This window comes from Rhinopithecus bieti, unplaced genomic scaffold (assembly GCF_001698545.2).
Source record: "Rhinopithecus bieti isolate Rb0 unplaced genomic scaffold, ASM169854v2 scaffold_82361, whole genome shotgun sequence".
Taxonomy (NCBI): Eukaryota; Metazoa; Chordata; class Mammalia; order Primates; family Cercopithecidae; genus Rhinopithecus; species Rhinopithecus bieti.
Window position 1 is genome coordinate 113,439 of NW_016830492.1, and position 16,549 is coordinate 129,987.

Consider the following 16,549-nt stretch of genomic DNA (forward strand, 5'->3'; position numbering starts at 1 on the left):
TTTTTTGTGAGACAGAGTCTCACTTTGTTGCCCAGGCTGGAGTACAGTGGCACAATCTAAGCTCATTGCAGCCTCTGCCTCCCGGGTTCAAGCAATTACCCCGCCTCAGCCTCCCGAGTAGCTGGGATTACAGGCATGCAGCACAGTGCCTGGCTAACTTTTTTTGCATTTTTAGTAGAGATAGGGTTTCACCATGTTGTTCAGGCTGGTCTCGAACTCCTGACCTCAGGTGATCCACCTGCCTCAGCCTCCCAAAGTGTTGGGATTACAGGCATGAGCCATTGCACCTGGCCAATCAGGATTATTCTGAATATGGAATGAAAAGGCCTGAGAGGGAATATATTTCAAATGTACAAAGCTATCTAAAATATGTACTATTTGGCCAGGCATGGTGGCTCACACCTGTATCCCAGCACTTTGGGGGGCCAAGGTAGGCGGATCACCTGAGGCCAGGAGTTCGAGACCAGCCTGGCCAACATGGTGAAACCCTGTCTCTATTAAATACAAAAAAAAATTTTAGCCAGTGTGGTGGTGTGTGCCTGTAGTCCCAGCTACTTGAGAGGCTGAGGCAGGAGAATTACTTGAATCTAAGAGACAAAGCCTGCAGTGAGCCAAGATTCTGCCACTGTACTCCAGCCTGGGTGACAGAATGAGACTCCATATCAATAAAAAAAAGAATAAAAACATATTTCTGCCTCCAGTGACAAAAGTAATTGGTAGCTGAAAATATCAGTAGCAAAAACCGCAATCTTGCACCAACCTAGTAATTGTAAAACGGGACAAAATATATGTGAGTTAGCTGTTTTCAGGCATTGACCTATAGAGAGTGCAAAAACTATGATCTTTACAAGAAAGAAAACATGCAAGGTGATGATCTCCTTGACTTTCTTCCTGGGAGCATTTTTCCTGCTGCACAGCAGAGAGGTAGAGCAGCCTCAGAGTAACAGCCTAGCTGAGCTCAGGATGTGCAGAGTGGGAAACTGTGAGACTACCAGGGATCTCTCACTGCCGAACTGAGAGCTGAATGATGATACTAATGACCATGCAGGGCTGGATGTCTAGGTCTCTAGCTTCAACAAAGAGGAAGTCTCTCTGAGCACTTCAGACATTGAGTTGAGACACCAGAAAGGCCAGGTCTTTAGGAATCAGGACCACATGTGAAAGAAAGGGCCACGCCCTAGGACTTATTTCCAAGCTCAAGTAGAACCATGCTACCAAAGAGCAAAAGGAAGTGTGCAAGACCAAAAAGGAGCCACCTACAATTTAATTGCCTCCCAGTTAAAAAAACAGAACAGGCTGTGTGTGGTGGCTCACACTTGTAAATCCAGCATTTTGAGGGGCCAAGACAGGCAGATCACTTGAGGCCAGGAATTCGAGACCAGCCTGGACAACATGCTGAAACCCTGTCTCTACTAAAAATATGAAAAAATTTAGCTGACTGTGGTGGTGCACAATTGTAATCCCAGCTACTTGGGAGGCTGAGGCACGAGAATTGCTTGAACCCAGGAGACAGAGGTTGTAGTGAGCCGCGATTGCACCACTGCACTCCAGCTTGGGCAACAGAGCGAGACTCTGTCTCAAAAAAACCAAAACTGAATACTGAACTCTAGTTAGTGGGATTGCTTTTGCAGTGGTGTGGTTTCATGATTCTGAAACTACTGTTTGTATTTTAGGATTGAGCAAAGATATATTGAGCATGGGAGCCAGGTTTCTTATTGTGGGAAAAGAGAGTCACAAATATGGAAAAAGGGAGAGCAAGAATGTATTCTGTGGTGTTAGATTAAAACTCATGGTTTTTAATATCTATATCAATTGACAAACCTACATACAGATAGATAATAGCTCTCTATTTATAGCTAATTTCTTAGTTCTGCCCGTTGTGATTTCAGTCTTATTCCTCAGCTCTGTTCACTGACACACCAGTAGCAATGAGCAAACATTGTGCCCAGATATTGGTTTCTAAATACCATTATCCATTAAAAGAAACCAGAGCTTTTTGGGGAGGAAAGAAAAGGCCCATTTCAGGGCTGGAGCAGGAGAAGTACGTCTTAGAACATCTTGTAATTCTAGAAAATAAGGGAGTATTTGAAGAATGGAAATATATCAAAGGGACGCAGAGGCCAGCTTTTAAAGGAGCTTTCATTTGCCAAATCTGGAACAATTTGAGAGTCAAAATAAATGGCAGTTATGGATTATAACCCGTTGAGTTAAATAATCTATACATTCACACTGATAAAAATAAGTAAATGAGTAAACAGATAAACGGAGGAAAATGGATGCTTCTTCCTTACAACAGTAAATACATTTTTAAAATATTAATTCATTAACTTACTAATTAAACGTTAATTAAGTAGTAAATCATAGAATGATGGGTTAGAAAATTATGAAAGGATACTAAAGTTAGTGTGTGACAGTTTGGTGAGGAAGGCAATATTTATATAGTCTTATCTCTCCATATATTAGTCTGTTCACACACTTCTATAAAGAGCTGCCTAAGACTGGGTAATTTATAAAGGAGAAAGGTTTAATTGACACACAGTTCCACATGGCTGGGTGGGCCTCAGAAAATTTACAATCATGGCCTAAGGGGAAACAAACACGTCCATCTTCGCATGTCCATCTTCGCATGTCCGTCTTCATATGGCAGCGGGAGAGAGAAGTGCAGAGCAAAGGTAGGGAAGCTCCTTATAAAACCATCAGATCTGTGAGAAATCACTCACTATCACGAGAACCACCCCCATGATGTAATCACCTTCCACGAGGTCCCTCCCCCAACACACGGGGATTATAATTCGAATTACAATTCAAGGTGAGATTTTCGGTGGGGACACAGCCAAACCATATTATGCCACAAGTTACTTATTAATTCCAAAGGGAAAAATAGTAGCTTTACATGGTAGAGGTAGGATCACCTAAACCAAGCAATCAAAGTTAACATCAACACTATTAGGACAAAGAGACATCATGTGCACCCTAATATGATGCACTGCTAAGGGCACAACATAACTTTTGTGATATTCTTGTCAAAATTGTATCTTTAATCTAATAAAATTAATAAGCATGCTACCAAAATAACAGGCTTATAGTCTTCAAGAATATAAAGGTCGGCCGGGCGCGGTGGCTCAAGCCTGTAATCCCAGCACTTTGGGAGGCCGAGACGGGCGGATCACGAGGTCAGGAGATCGAGACCATCCTGGCTAATACGGTGAAACCCCGTCTCTACTAAAAAATACAAAAAACTAGCCGGGCGACGAGGCGGGCGCCTGTAGTCCCAGCTACTCGGGAGGCTGAGACAGGAGAATGGCGTGAACCCGGGAGGCGGAGCTTGCAGTGAGCTAAGATCCGGCCACTGCACTCCAGCCTGGGCGGCAGAGCAAGACTCCGTCTCAAAAAAAAAAAAAAAAAAAAAAAAAAAAAAAAAAAGAATATAAAGGTCAATAAAGACAAAGAGCAACCTAAGAACTCTCTAATTTTTCTATAAGATTAAAATTGTCAAAATAGAAATTTACCAAAAATAAGAGGGAAAAAGGAGTGAGGCAGCTCTAGGTATTAACGAAACATTATCTCCAGCATATATCATGCCAAGTAGACTGAGGAGGCAGGATAGAGAGGTAAAATGCAGAAAGCATATAATATACTACCATTTGTATAAAAAGCGTATGAGAATAGACACACACATTTGAATAAGCACAAAGGATTTCCAAGAAATTAGTAATGCTGGTTGCCTCTAGAAGGAGAACCAGGTTGTCAAGGACTAGAAGGAGATTTCATTAAATGCCATTTTGTAATGTTGGAATTCTGTAATATTGGAATTCTGTATCAGGTACAAATATTACCAACTGAAAAGATAAGTAAGATAATTTGTAAGAAACAAAAAACTGGAGACAGTAACATTTCTTTTCAGAAAATAGTGTTCCGGACAGAGCCTCTAAGTAACTGCAGCTGATTTTGGTCAAATCAATGAGTGAGAAAGCTTGGGTTGACTCAAGGAAGTTATTGGTACTTAAGGTGACACAAAAACGGGTGACCGTTTGAGCATTGTGTGATAGACACAGAGCAAACATGTTTTCCATTTATTATTCTTTGTTGTCACCTCCAGAGACAAAGCACTGACCTAGGTAAGCATGGGCTTTGTTCTTCTGCCAACAGAGATTTCTTGAAACAATGGATTATTGTTATAGATTATAAATAGTTTATTTTAAATTGGTAGATTACTAGTTAATGTTTTCCATTAATTTCCTCTCGTTTGACATTTTATCTCAGAATAGACCCGTTGAAGATAAATGGTACAAGCTTTGACATTTTAAATTATGTGGTAATGTTTATATAGGGTGTGGTTTAATGGAAATGTATGAAAGCAAATTCCACGTTGACACAGTACAACACTGACATCAATAACCAAATACAGTTTATTATCATGGTATTAGGGTTTGGTAGGACAATTCTTTCCTAAGAAAGAAGGTTAAGGAAGTAAAGAGGGAAATTCAGTGTTGGTTTTCATAGTTTTTTTTTTTTTTTTTTTTTTTTTAATTTTTTTGAGACAGAGCCTTGCTCTGTCTGGAGCAGGCTGGAGTGCAGTGGCGCAATCATGGCTCAGTACAGCCTCTGTCTCCCGCCTCCACCTCAGCCTCCCCCAACCCCACAGAGTAGCTGGGAATACAGGTGCAGGTCACCACGCCCAGCTAATTTTTTTTGTATTTTTTGTAGAGACAGGGTTTCGAGACGTTGCCCAGCTGGTCTCAAACTTCCGGGCTGAAGTGATCTGCGGCCTTGGGGGTCATATATATTATATGATATATATAAACTCCCTCCTATTTTCTTCTGAGTCCATGCCTTTCTGGCTTTGATCCCACTTTCTTGGGGAAGAAAACACATGCACTAATTCTGATGTTAGGAATATTCTAAGCATATATCTTCAATATTATTATTCATCCAGGACCAAAGTAAGTCCTGATGCAGGAAATGATTGAGTTTCACAGCTTTCTGAGCCCCTACTTGGCCTAGGAAGCCCAGCTGGAGCGTCCTCTCACTTGGACCCAGGGCCAGCTTTGTGGGCATACGTCCTACACAGTTGCACAGGGCTCCATGCTTAGTTTAATGCTATGCTATCATTGTCCTGCAATTCTTAATTATTTTCCTATAAGAGCCTCACGTTTACATTTTGCACTGGGCCCTGCAAATTATGTAGCAGGTCCTGATCAGGCTTGATTTTACTAAACCTCATTTGACACACTTGTCACCCTCTTGGAATGCTCCTTCTCTTCCTGGACACCACAATGTCCTTGTCTTTTCCTACTTTGTTTGTGGCGCCTCCCTTTGCTCTTCCTTATCTGAACGTTAAGTGTCCTCACCCTTTTCTTTATCTGTACTGATTTCCTCAGTGATCCCATCCAGTTTACAGCCTTCAGTACTTTCTCTAAGCTACTACTAACAGAGAAAATTTTAGCAATAATAGCTACATTTGAGTATTTTTCATGTGGCAGGCATAAATTGCAAGTACTATTTCCTTTAGTATTTTCAGCACCTCGTTTTGCAAACGAAGTGTCCTGGGCACAGAGAGGTTGAGTAACTTGCCCAAGGGCACACAGCAGTAAGTGACAGCATGGATTTGAGCACAGTGAGTCTAATTTTACAGGGTGTTCTTTTAACCACCACACTGTATAGTCAGAACCTCTCCCTGGGCTCCAGGGGGTATATCCATCTTCCTACTTGACATTTTCACTTGTATGTCTAATTGGCATCTCAAATTTACTATGTCCACCCCATCCTGTATCACTTCAGATCTCCCTTTCTGGTCTTTCCCGTCTCATTAAATGACACTAAAACTCACTTGGGTGCCCAGGCCAAAATTCTAACATCTTTTCTTTTTCTCTCACATCTAGCCATTAGCATGCCTCATAGACTCTACAGTGTATCTTGATTTTGACTCTTTCTCCTCCTTCCAAGGCCCCCAGCCTAGTCCAGACCACTGCTTTCTCCTGACTGGATGATTGCAGTACCCTCCTAATAGATCTGTCCTTTGTCCCTTGTGTCTTCTCCACACAACAGCTAGAGTGATGTTTTCTGCTTTTTCCTAAACGTTTTATTGAAGCATTGATATGTTCCAAAAATTGCAGAAATAGTGTAACTGTACGGCTTGATGAATCTTTAGAATGTGACCTGCTTATTTAACCAAAACCCAGAGTGAGAAACATAACATTACCAGTATCTCCAGAAGTCCCCTCTTATATTCCCTTCCCGCCACTATCCTCCCTCCCTGCCATCCACATAATCACTATGTTTGCTTCTAACTTCATAGGTTAATTTTGCTTCTTCTTAAACTTCATATAAGTAAAATTTAACACAGTAGCTATACAATGTGAATATATTGCAATTTATGTATTCATTTTACTTGGATAGTTGGGCTTCTGGCTTTGATATATTGTGAATAGTATTGCCACAAACATTGTACATGTCTTTTGCTAACCATACGTAAGAATTTCTGTAGGTATATTTCTAGGAGTGGAATTGCTGAATCGAATACTAAGTATATATTCAGCTTCAATAGATATTTCAAAATAGATTTTCAAAGTGGTTATAACCATTAGTAGTATATGAGCATTCCAGTTACTCTACATCCTCACCAAGATTTGGTGTTATTTATCTTTTTCATTGTAATCATTCTGATGAGTGTGCATGGATATCTCATTGTGGTTTTAATTTACATTTTCCTGATGACTAATGGAATTGAGAACCTTTTTATATGTTTATTGGCCATATGTGTATCTTCTTTTGCAAAGTGCCTGTTTAAGTCCTTTGCCTATTTTTTGTTGTTGTTGTTGTTGGGTAGTGTACCTTTTTCTTATTGATTTGTAGCATTCTTTTTATATTTTATTTTATTTGTAGAGATGGAGTCTCATTATGTTGCCCAGGTTGGTCTCAAACTCCTGGCCTCAAGCGATCCTCTCACCTTGGCCTATCAAATTGCTGGGATTACAGGCGTGAGCCACTGTACCTGGCTGATTTGTAGCATTCTTTATAGATTCTGTATATACATACTTTGTTATGTGTTGGATATATGTGTTGTAAATATCTTCTTTGCCACTCGGTGGCTTGCTTTCCTACTTGGTTAGTGGTACCTCTCAGTGAACAAAACTTCTTAATTTTTGTACAGTACAAATTATCATTCTTTTCCTCTATACTTATTAACTTTAATGTCTTTTTAAAGCAGTCTTTGCCTACCCCAAGGTCATGAAGATATTCTGTGTTCTCTTCTAAAAGCTTATTGTTTTACGTACCACATTTAGATCTATGTTCCACGTGGAATTAACTTTTGTATGTGGTATAAAGTGTAGGAGTCAAGATTAATTTTCTTCCTTATGAATATCCAGTTGACTCACTACAATTGTTTTATTTTTTATTTCTTTTTATCATGTATTACCCTCCTTTGAGAACACAAGTTAAAAAAAAAATCCTTTCCTTATTGTCAAAGTGACAGTGTTCTTAAACCAGATCATGAGATTCCCCCTGCTCAAAATCTAGAGTAGTTTCCCATCGCAGGTTTTTTTTTTTTTTCTTTTAATAATTGTAGCTTTTATTTTAGATTCAGGGAGTACATGTGCAGGTTTGTTACATGGGTTTACTACTTGATCCCATCACCCAGGTAGTGAGCATTGTTCTCAATAGTTTTTCAAACCTTTCCCCGCTCCTTTCCTCCCTCTTCTAGTAGTCCCCAGTGGCTATTGTTGCCATCTTTATGTCCAGTGTACCTAATGTTCAGTTCTCACTTATAAGTGAGAACATATGGTATTTGGTTTTCTGTTCCCGCATTAATACACTTAGGATAATGGCACATTGCACTTTAGAAGAAGAAGAAGACACACCTCCCACCATGGCTTTTCCTCCTCCATCTGCCCCCTTTTTGGTTTCCCTCCCACCGGTCTCTTCTCTCCCATCTACTGGGGAAACACTGACCTCCTTGCCATTCTTCATTCTTCCAGGTGCTTTTGCACAGGGATTCCTGCGCTCAGAGTACTCTTTCTCCATGTCTCAGCTAGGATCACTCCCCATTTCACTCACCTCTCTGCTCAAATGTCCTTTCCTCAGAATGGACCACCCAATCACCCCACCTACCGTTAATGAATAAATAATATGTAAAAGTCCTCTGTATCTGTGTATTATTAATGTTGTCTTCCCTACTATGTGATTCTTTGAGAGAAGGGATTGTATCTTATTTGCTTTTGTATATCTCATTTGCAGCATGATACACAGAACTCAAATAGTGTCCTGAGTTTATTACATATGATAACTAATTGTTTTCCTCGCTTTGTCTACATTAGCCTTGGATAATTCCAACTCTGCTATAAATCTTTAGTAATGTGGATAAGCTCTGGTGGAATATTAACTTTTTGTACTTTTTTAGAAAGGGGATGCTAAGCAATATTGTAGCTGAACTCACTTTAACTGTTTTACATGGAAATAATGCATAGGCTGAGCCCAAATGAACTTTTTATGTTGGCAAAAGAACATAGGTTTCAGTGACTTTATGTAGCCAGGCCCTATGTTTTCTCTAACAGTGATACTAATCGTGTTCAAGTTTATAACATTACATTTTTTTCTAAGCACTCTACAATCCAGATTTAGTGATTCTCATTGACCTACGTCCTATTATTGGGGCTATTCTAGGGCTACATGCATAAAATAAAATTTGTTTATTAGGCAAGGGTTAGATCTACCTTTCATTTGTTTATTTGTTCATTCTTTGTCAAGGCAATTATTTCCATCATTGATTGCATTTGTTTTCCTTTTTGTAAATCTGTAAGCTATTGTCTGACACACATGATTCTTTTATTAATTCTTTTATTAATCATCAAATGCCATTAAATTATAGAGCAGAAAGAGACTAATAAGATCATCTTATCCAGCTATATAAGTATTACTGGATCAGTTGATAAATATAGTTGGTAAATTAAAATATTGCATCTTTAATAATCAGCTTCATGAAGCTGATAAGTGTGCTGTGGGTGTGTTAAGAGACTATGCTAAATCTTAGGAAAAACACACTGAAGTATTTAGGAATAAAGATGCCGTGAGTTGTATAACTTACTCCTAAATGGTTCAGGAAAAAAAATATGTATGTGTTTGTGTGTGTGGGTTTATGTGTGTTCATGTACAAGGAAAAACAAATACAGAGCAAATTACAAACCAAATGAAGAAAAACATTAACAAGTAGATTTGGGTAAAAGGCATATCAGTGATTTGCACTGTTCTTGTAACTTTTTTCTAAGTGTGAAATTATTTCCACATAAACAGTTTGAAAAATTATCTCATCCATCCCTCTCAGGAAAAACATTCAGTCCTCATGACACCATGACACAGAGGTTAACTAGCTTTCCATTACCCAGAGTTAGAAACAAAACTGACTCTTAGTCCCGTGTACCTCTGTTACACTATGCTGCGGCCTTCTGGTAAATAAAGTTACTGAGCACTAATCGAATACAGGGGCCAGTCATCCTGCTGTGTGCTTACAAAGGACACAGCCAAGCTTGCATATTAGTGATGTAGTTTTGAGTACCTTTAAAAAGTAATTTGGCTATTACCTGGTCAGCCTCACAACCTCCAGCTCCTCTATTACCTGGACGCCTTGTTATTAGATACGCTGCCCATTGTAATGAGACACACCTATGTTTGCATTTTAACAAACAGTGGTTTTGTTCTTCTATTTCTTGATAGCTACTGCTTCTTGGGACACCTTTCTCATGCTATGGAATTTCAAGCCACATGCTAGAGCTTACAGATATGTGGGTCACAAGGATGTTGTAACCAGCGTGCAGTTTTCTCCACATGGAAACTTATTGGCATCTGCCTCACGAGACAGAACCGTGAGACTCTGGATTCCTGATAAGTAAGAGAAACAAAGAAACACTTGATATCCTTTGGATTTGGAAATGTGAAAGAAAGCTGAGCCCAGCTGCTGCTCATGCACTGCTGCCCACACTATTAGTCTCAGTCACATACAAGACATGCTGCCCTTGTGGTAAAGTCAAACTAATTCATACAATTTTTTCCTCAAAATTATGTCTTCTTTTTGAAAACTGTTTCCTACCATGGAAATATGCTTAATATATCTTAAGTTTTGTTGAGAGAGTAGTGGTAGCTATCAATCCCTTTGTAGATCTGAGGTAAGCTTTAGACTGTCTCCCCAGAATGATACACATCAGTTTGTATAACCAAAAATTCACAGTTTATTAACTTCTTAATGCCCATTCATGGACCCTTCAAGGGCCCTTGGATCCCTATTGAAAACCCTGTGCCTTTGATTTGATTTGTATCACTCATTATCAGGGTACAGAATTTTCTTAAAGAAAATTTCTGACAAAAGTATAAATCATTGCATTTGTGTAAGGCAATATCCAGTATAACAAATCTCTGTAAGAGAGACTTTTCAAACCCTAACTAATGGCCCATTTATTTTAAGTAATTATTGAGCCATGATTTTTAAAAATGGTTTTAAACTTTAAAGTATGTAAATTTTCAAACATACATGAAAACAGAATGAATAGCACGACTCCGCCACCTCATACTCCCATCAATCAGCTTCAACAGTTGTCAGGATTCTGCCCATCTTGTTTCATCTACACCTCCCCTCACTTTTCCCCCTGGGGTATTTTTAGAACAAATCCTACATATCGTATCATTTCCCCCCATAAATACTTCAGAGCAGAGGTCCCCAACCCCTGGGCCACCGATCAGTACCAGTCCATGGCCTGTTAGGAGCCAAGCCAGAGCTCTGCCCTCTGTCGGATCAGCGGCGGCATTAGATTCTCACAGGAGCACAAACCCTATTGTGAACTGTGCATGTGAGGGATCTAGGTTGCACGCTCCATATGAGAATCTCATGCCTGATGATCTGTCAGTGTCTCCCATCACCCCAGATGGGACCATCTAGTTGCAGGAAAACAAGCTCAGGGCTCCCATTGATTCTACATTATGGTGAGTATGTAATAATAATAGAAATAGGGCTGGGCGTGGTGGTTCACACCTGTAATGCCAGCATTTTGGGAGGCTGAGGCAGGTGGATCACCTGAGGTCGGAAATTTGAGACCAGCCTGGCCAACATGGTGAAACCCTGTCTCTACTAAAAATACAAAATTAGCCAGGCATGGTGGCATGCACCTGTAATCCCAGCTACTTGGGAGACTGAGGCAGGAGAATTGCTTGAACCTGGGATGTGGAAGTGGCAGTGAGCCAAGATTGTGCCACTGCATTCCATCCTGAGCAGAAAAGAACAAAACTCCTTCTCAATAATAATAATGATAATAATAGAAATAAAGTAACACAATAAATGTAATCCACTTGAATCTCCCAAAATAATCCATCCTTCTCCCTGACTCCCTGGTCCCATGGGAAAATGGTCTTCCATGGAACTGGTCTCTGGTGCCAAAAAGGTTGGGGACCACTGCTTCAGAAGATAAGAATTTGAGCATTTCCTTGACCCTGTTGTGGCAGGATTTGACTTGTAGTCTATGACTAAACAGGCCCAGGTACTCCCAAATGAAGGAAAGCTCATGGGCATTCCCATGCCAGTGGGCGCTTTTTTTCTGCCACCACCCAAGGGGAACTCTATGCTGAGAAATCTGAATATTATTCCAATGGTAGTGAAAACTATTGAAGAGAAGTGACGTGTTATAATGGATGGCAATGTAGCAGGGAATTTTAAGGGAGAAGGAACTGGTTTGGGGTCCAACAGGAGAAGCATGTTCTAAAACCCTTAACTTTGGGAATTTAGAACTAGCTTTTTTACTATCTTCAGCACAGCATCACTTCAGTCTCCCATTACTAATTCAAAGAAATCTCAGTGAACAAACTGTATAAGGGTAGATGAGCTAAAAGCTCACTGAATCATTAATTTGTCATAGCTCATCTAAATACAATGATTAGGCTTGTGTAGGTGTCCCTAGTTTCTCTTTCTAAATCATGTCATAGTAGGAACAGAGCAATAATGGTGCATCGTGGCAACGGGAAGGAAGATGATGTGTCAGTTATCTATTGCTGTATGACAGTCGCAAAACCTTTGTACCTTACTGTAGAAACAATGATTTGTCACAATTTTGTGGGTTGTCTGGATAGTTCTTTTGCTTATATGGTACAGGCTGAGATTACTCATGCAGCTTCATAGAGCTGGCAGATGGGTAGATGGGTTCCATTCCTCATTCATATGCCTGGGGCCTTGGTGCGGGCTGGTGGCAATGGCATCTTGGTTTTCCATGTGCCCTCTCTCCAGCAGGATAACCTGTAGTTTTCTCACAGCATGACAGCTGGGTTCCAGGAGAATCAAAGCAGAAGCTGCTAGACCAATTAAGAACTAAGCCTGAAACTTGCAGTGTCACTTCTACCACATTCTGTTGCTCAAAGTAGTCACAACACCAGCCCAAAGGGAGGAGAAATAAACAGACTCCACCTCCTTTGAAGCAGAGAGACATGCATGTACAGGGATGAGATGAGATGAGTCACAACACCTCCCCTCAAAAGTCACAACACCTCCCCTCAAAGGGAGGGGAAATAAACAGACTCCACCTCCTGTGAAGCAGAGAGACATGCATGTACAGGGATGAGATGAGTCACAACACCTCCCCTCAAAAGTCTTTTACCTCCCCTCAAAGGGAGGGGGAAATAAACAGACTTCCACCTCCTGTGAAGCCACTGGGAGGAGACATGCATGTACGGGGGATGAGCATGAGTAATTAGGCCAACCATATTTTCACAGCTGGTGACCAGAAGGCTAAGAAAGAATAGGGAGAGGCTGGGGGCATGGCTCGCACCTGTAATTCCAGCACTTTGGGAGGCTGAGGCAGGAGGATCACTTGAGGCCAAGAGTTCAAGACCAGCCTGAGCAACATAGCAAGACCCTGTCTCTATAAAAAATTAAAAATAAAAAAATTATATGGTGATGCCCACCTACAGTCCTAGCTCCTCAGGAGGCTGAGGAGGGATGATCTCTTGAGCGCAGGAGTTTGAGCCACAGCGAGTAGTGATTGCACCACTGTATTCTAGCATGTATGATAGAAAGAGAATACATCTCAAAAAAATGAATAAATAAGAAAAGAATAGGCAGGAGCAAGCCTGAAAGCAAGTCTGGCCCAGAGTTCATCACAGTGGGCAGTCAAGAGAATTTAGTTGAAAGGGCAAGTAAATATGTAGGAGGCAGAGAGCCTATATTAAGTCAAGATGAGGAACTGGAAACCAGTTAGGCACCAGCACGATAAACACAAGGCACTCCTATCTTGGTTTCTTCTGTGTTTCCTGTTGAGACTGGATCCAGTGCTTGGTTTAGCCTATGCCTGAGAGGAGAGCCTTTTAGAAAGGAGGCAAACAACAGCCTGCTGGAGTGCGGAGTGCAGAACTAAAAATCAGGGCAGATTTTGATGATACTGACAGTCCATCTCAGCTTCCTGGTCATTGCAGATGCCTTTTCTTTTCTTTGTTTTCGCTAGGCATTATACTTGGATTCAGGCTAAACTATACTCCTAATTTCCACTCATGAAATTTACCCTTGAAACTTCACTGAGCTAATCCCTGCATGCTCCCTTCTAATTTTTGTTTAATATGTATTTCAGTTTTTCCTGAGTAATATCACATGTCAGGTGATGGAAATTTATGATAAAGTCACCTTTGCTCCCTACAGACCACTGGAAGGGTAAGCCAGGTTGGATCTATGAGCCTTTGTTGACTGTTCCAAGTGGAATTCAACATGTATTGAATTCTTTTTATGTGCTTGACATGTTGCTAGATGCTGGTCTTATAGAGATGAATAAATCATCATTCCTGTTCTCCAAAAACGTACTGCATAAGAGGGGACAAATCGTTCTTTAAAAAGTCACTGTATAATGTAGTAAGCAAAATTGTTGTAGCAAATACAGAGCCATTAAGCCTGTCTGGCTTGGCCAGGGGGGTCTGGGGATGGGGGAAGTCCTGAGAAAGCAGAAAGTCCATCCTGAGAAAGCAGTAAATGCAAAGGCAGGGGTGTGTTTGAAGTGCTGTGACTCTTCCAAGTACAAAGTTCAGCGTGAGTGGCAGGATGCCTCACCAACGCACTTGGGCATTGTGCTTTCTTTTGGAGAAGAGCCAGTGACACATTTACACTGGATTTACATGCTTGGAGTTACGCTCTTAGCAAGGTAATAAGCACAATGTGTAGGTGACTGGCAGGGGACAAAAGATTAGAGCAGAGAGACCAGTTAAGAGGCTTTTGCAATAACCTAGGTGAAGGATGTTAAGGATATATCTACCTTAAGGCAAGCAGAGCCGACACAGAAGAGGAGGATTCAGAAGATATTTAGGAAGTGAGGATGATATGGTTTGCTAACTTACTGGATGTGGGAGAGGATGCGGGAAGAGTTGAGTGTGACTTCCAGGTTTCTGGCTTGGACACAGGCGGATGTCACTCTGACCAGCCAAGGTAGCAAAATACAGGACGAGGTGCAGGTGTATGGGAGATCAGTGGGAACATTTGAACATCTGAGACACATATATTGTGGCTGTCTAAATTCTGTTGCCTGATTGTGGCCGTCTAAATTCTGTTGCCTGATGTTTTTCAAGCACTTATGACAATTTTCCCCATAGGGTATCTTGAGTATCCATATGATTTTCTAAATGGGAAAATTACCAAGTCCTAGATACAATGTAAGGTGAAAATGCCTTGGGAACTTGGGAACACTGACACAAAGTAGCATTTACCACATATCACCTTGTAACTCCAACACTATCTAGCCTGCTTCCATTTTAAGATGTTCTGCTTCTCAAATGCCTCACATTATTTTCTCTATCTTTTCTTCTATTCTTTTCTGCCCTTCAGTTCTCAACACCTGAAATTTCATGGAAATTTCAGTGTTGATGAAGGGTACAGTACAACACAGCCCTTTCATACTTTTGTTAGGTTTTATAAGAGTTAAACCATTTTATTTAAACTATTTTATATGTTTCAAAGTCTGTATTGTGATTAAGTATTAACTATAATTAAATTAAATGAGTTATAAATATTAAACTGTTTATTTACAGGAGAGGAAAATTCTCAGAATTTAAAGCTCATACAGCTCCAGTTCGAAGTGTAGACTTTTCAGCTGATGGCCAGTTTCTAGCTACAGCTTCTGAAGATAAATCCATAAAAGTATGGAGCATGTATCGCCAGCGCTTCCTGTATTCTTTGTATCGACATACACACTGGGTACGCTGTGCCAAGTAAGTGCAAAAAATTTCATATTAAGATTTCCACATATTTTTTCTGCTTCATGTTTGCCCCCAACTTCCAGAAAAAAGGTTTGAGGACATATTCATTCATTCATTCAACAGATACTTCTTGTGTGACTGCTATGTGCAGAACAATAGTAAACAAAATAGTGAGATGTGGTTGGATTTTAGATAAAGTTGGAAGTTACAACCGGCAGTACAAGCTGTCACATCAGATTTGACACAGCGAAGTCAGGAAGAACTCCAGAGTCTTTGGCAACAGTCTGTTGGAAGGTGAATGCTATTGTAGGTGGTGTTACCTGTTGGCCAACAGCTGTGGAGTCTTCCTATTCATAGGACACATGCTAAAGTACTGACAGTGCAGATTGCATTTCCCTATCAGAACTCTCTGGGGGCCGGGCGCTGTGGCTCACGCTTGTAATCCCAGCACTTTGTGAGGCCGACGCAGGCGGATCACTTGAGGTCAGGAGTTTGAGACCAGCCTGGCCAACATGGCAAAACCCTGTTTTTACCAAAAATACAAAAATTAGCCGGGCATGGTGGCGCATGCCTGTAGTCCCAGTTACGTGGGAAACTGAGGCAGGAGAACCACTTGAATCCGGGAGGCAGAGGTTGCAGTGAGCTGAGATCTTACCACTGCACTCCATCTAGCCTGGGTGACACAGTGAGATTCCATCTCAAAAAAAAAAAAAAAAAAAAACTACCTGGGCGGGAAGGGTTGTTTTATTTTCCCTGTTTTGCAGATAAGGAAAGTGAGTTTCGGAGAGGTAAAGTTAGACTCACCTAGTTGGAAGTGACAGAAGCCTAAGTCAGTTTTTTTCTCCCTACCAGGTGGTTAAAGTAGCTGGTGTGTTTGGAGTGGGGAGGGGACAGACTAGAACCAGGGACTCTAGTACTGTTAGACCTCTCTGTGTCTTGTCTTGTCTTGGGGCCTCTCTATATGCTGGTTCCATTCTCTCAAATGTCCTGGTGCCCAGGTCCCTGCTGGCTCTAGGCTTCAGTCCTCACAGCCTTGTGACTGACCAGAAAGGAAAGCTTCTTTACTCCCAGCTCCAGTTAGAAGAGTATCAGGTGGTGACTCTAGCCTAGCCTGGAGCCTATGCCCATCCCTTGCCTAGCAGTGAGATGCTGTGGCTGCTGCAGTTTAGGTCAGGGGCCTGGCTGAAACCAGTTACTCTGACCAAGAAGGAGGGGTCATACAAACATACGTTCTAGGCGTGTGAATAGGGGACAGTTCTCACAGGAAGCGGGTATGGGGTATGGCACAGAGGTGGTCAGCAGGGGAAAACTGTGGCCCCTGTAGCCATCCTGCTTTGTCCTGGCG

General features: G+C 41.1%; 1 protein-coding gene across 1 annotated transcript in view; it reads left to right on the forward strand.

The window, feature by feature from the left end:
* POC1B (POC1 centriolar protein B) overlaps positions 1–16,549 on the forward strand; it is a 113,543-nt gene that overhangs the window by 25,872 nt on the left and 71,122 nt on the right. The window contains 2 exon segments of the mRNA XM_017865567.1: positions 9,712–9,883; positions 15,037–15,216. Of these exon segments, the coding sequence (XP_017721056.1) occupies positions 9,712–9,883; positions 15,037–15,216 (352 nt within the window).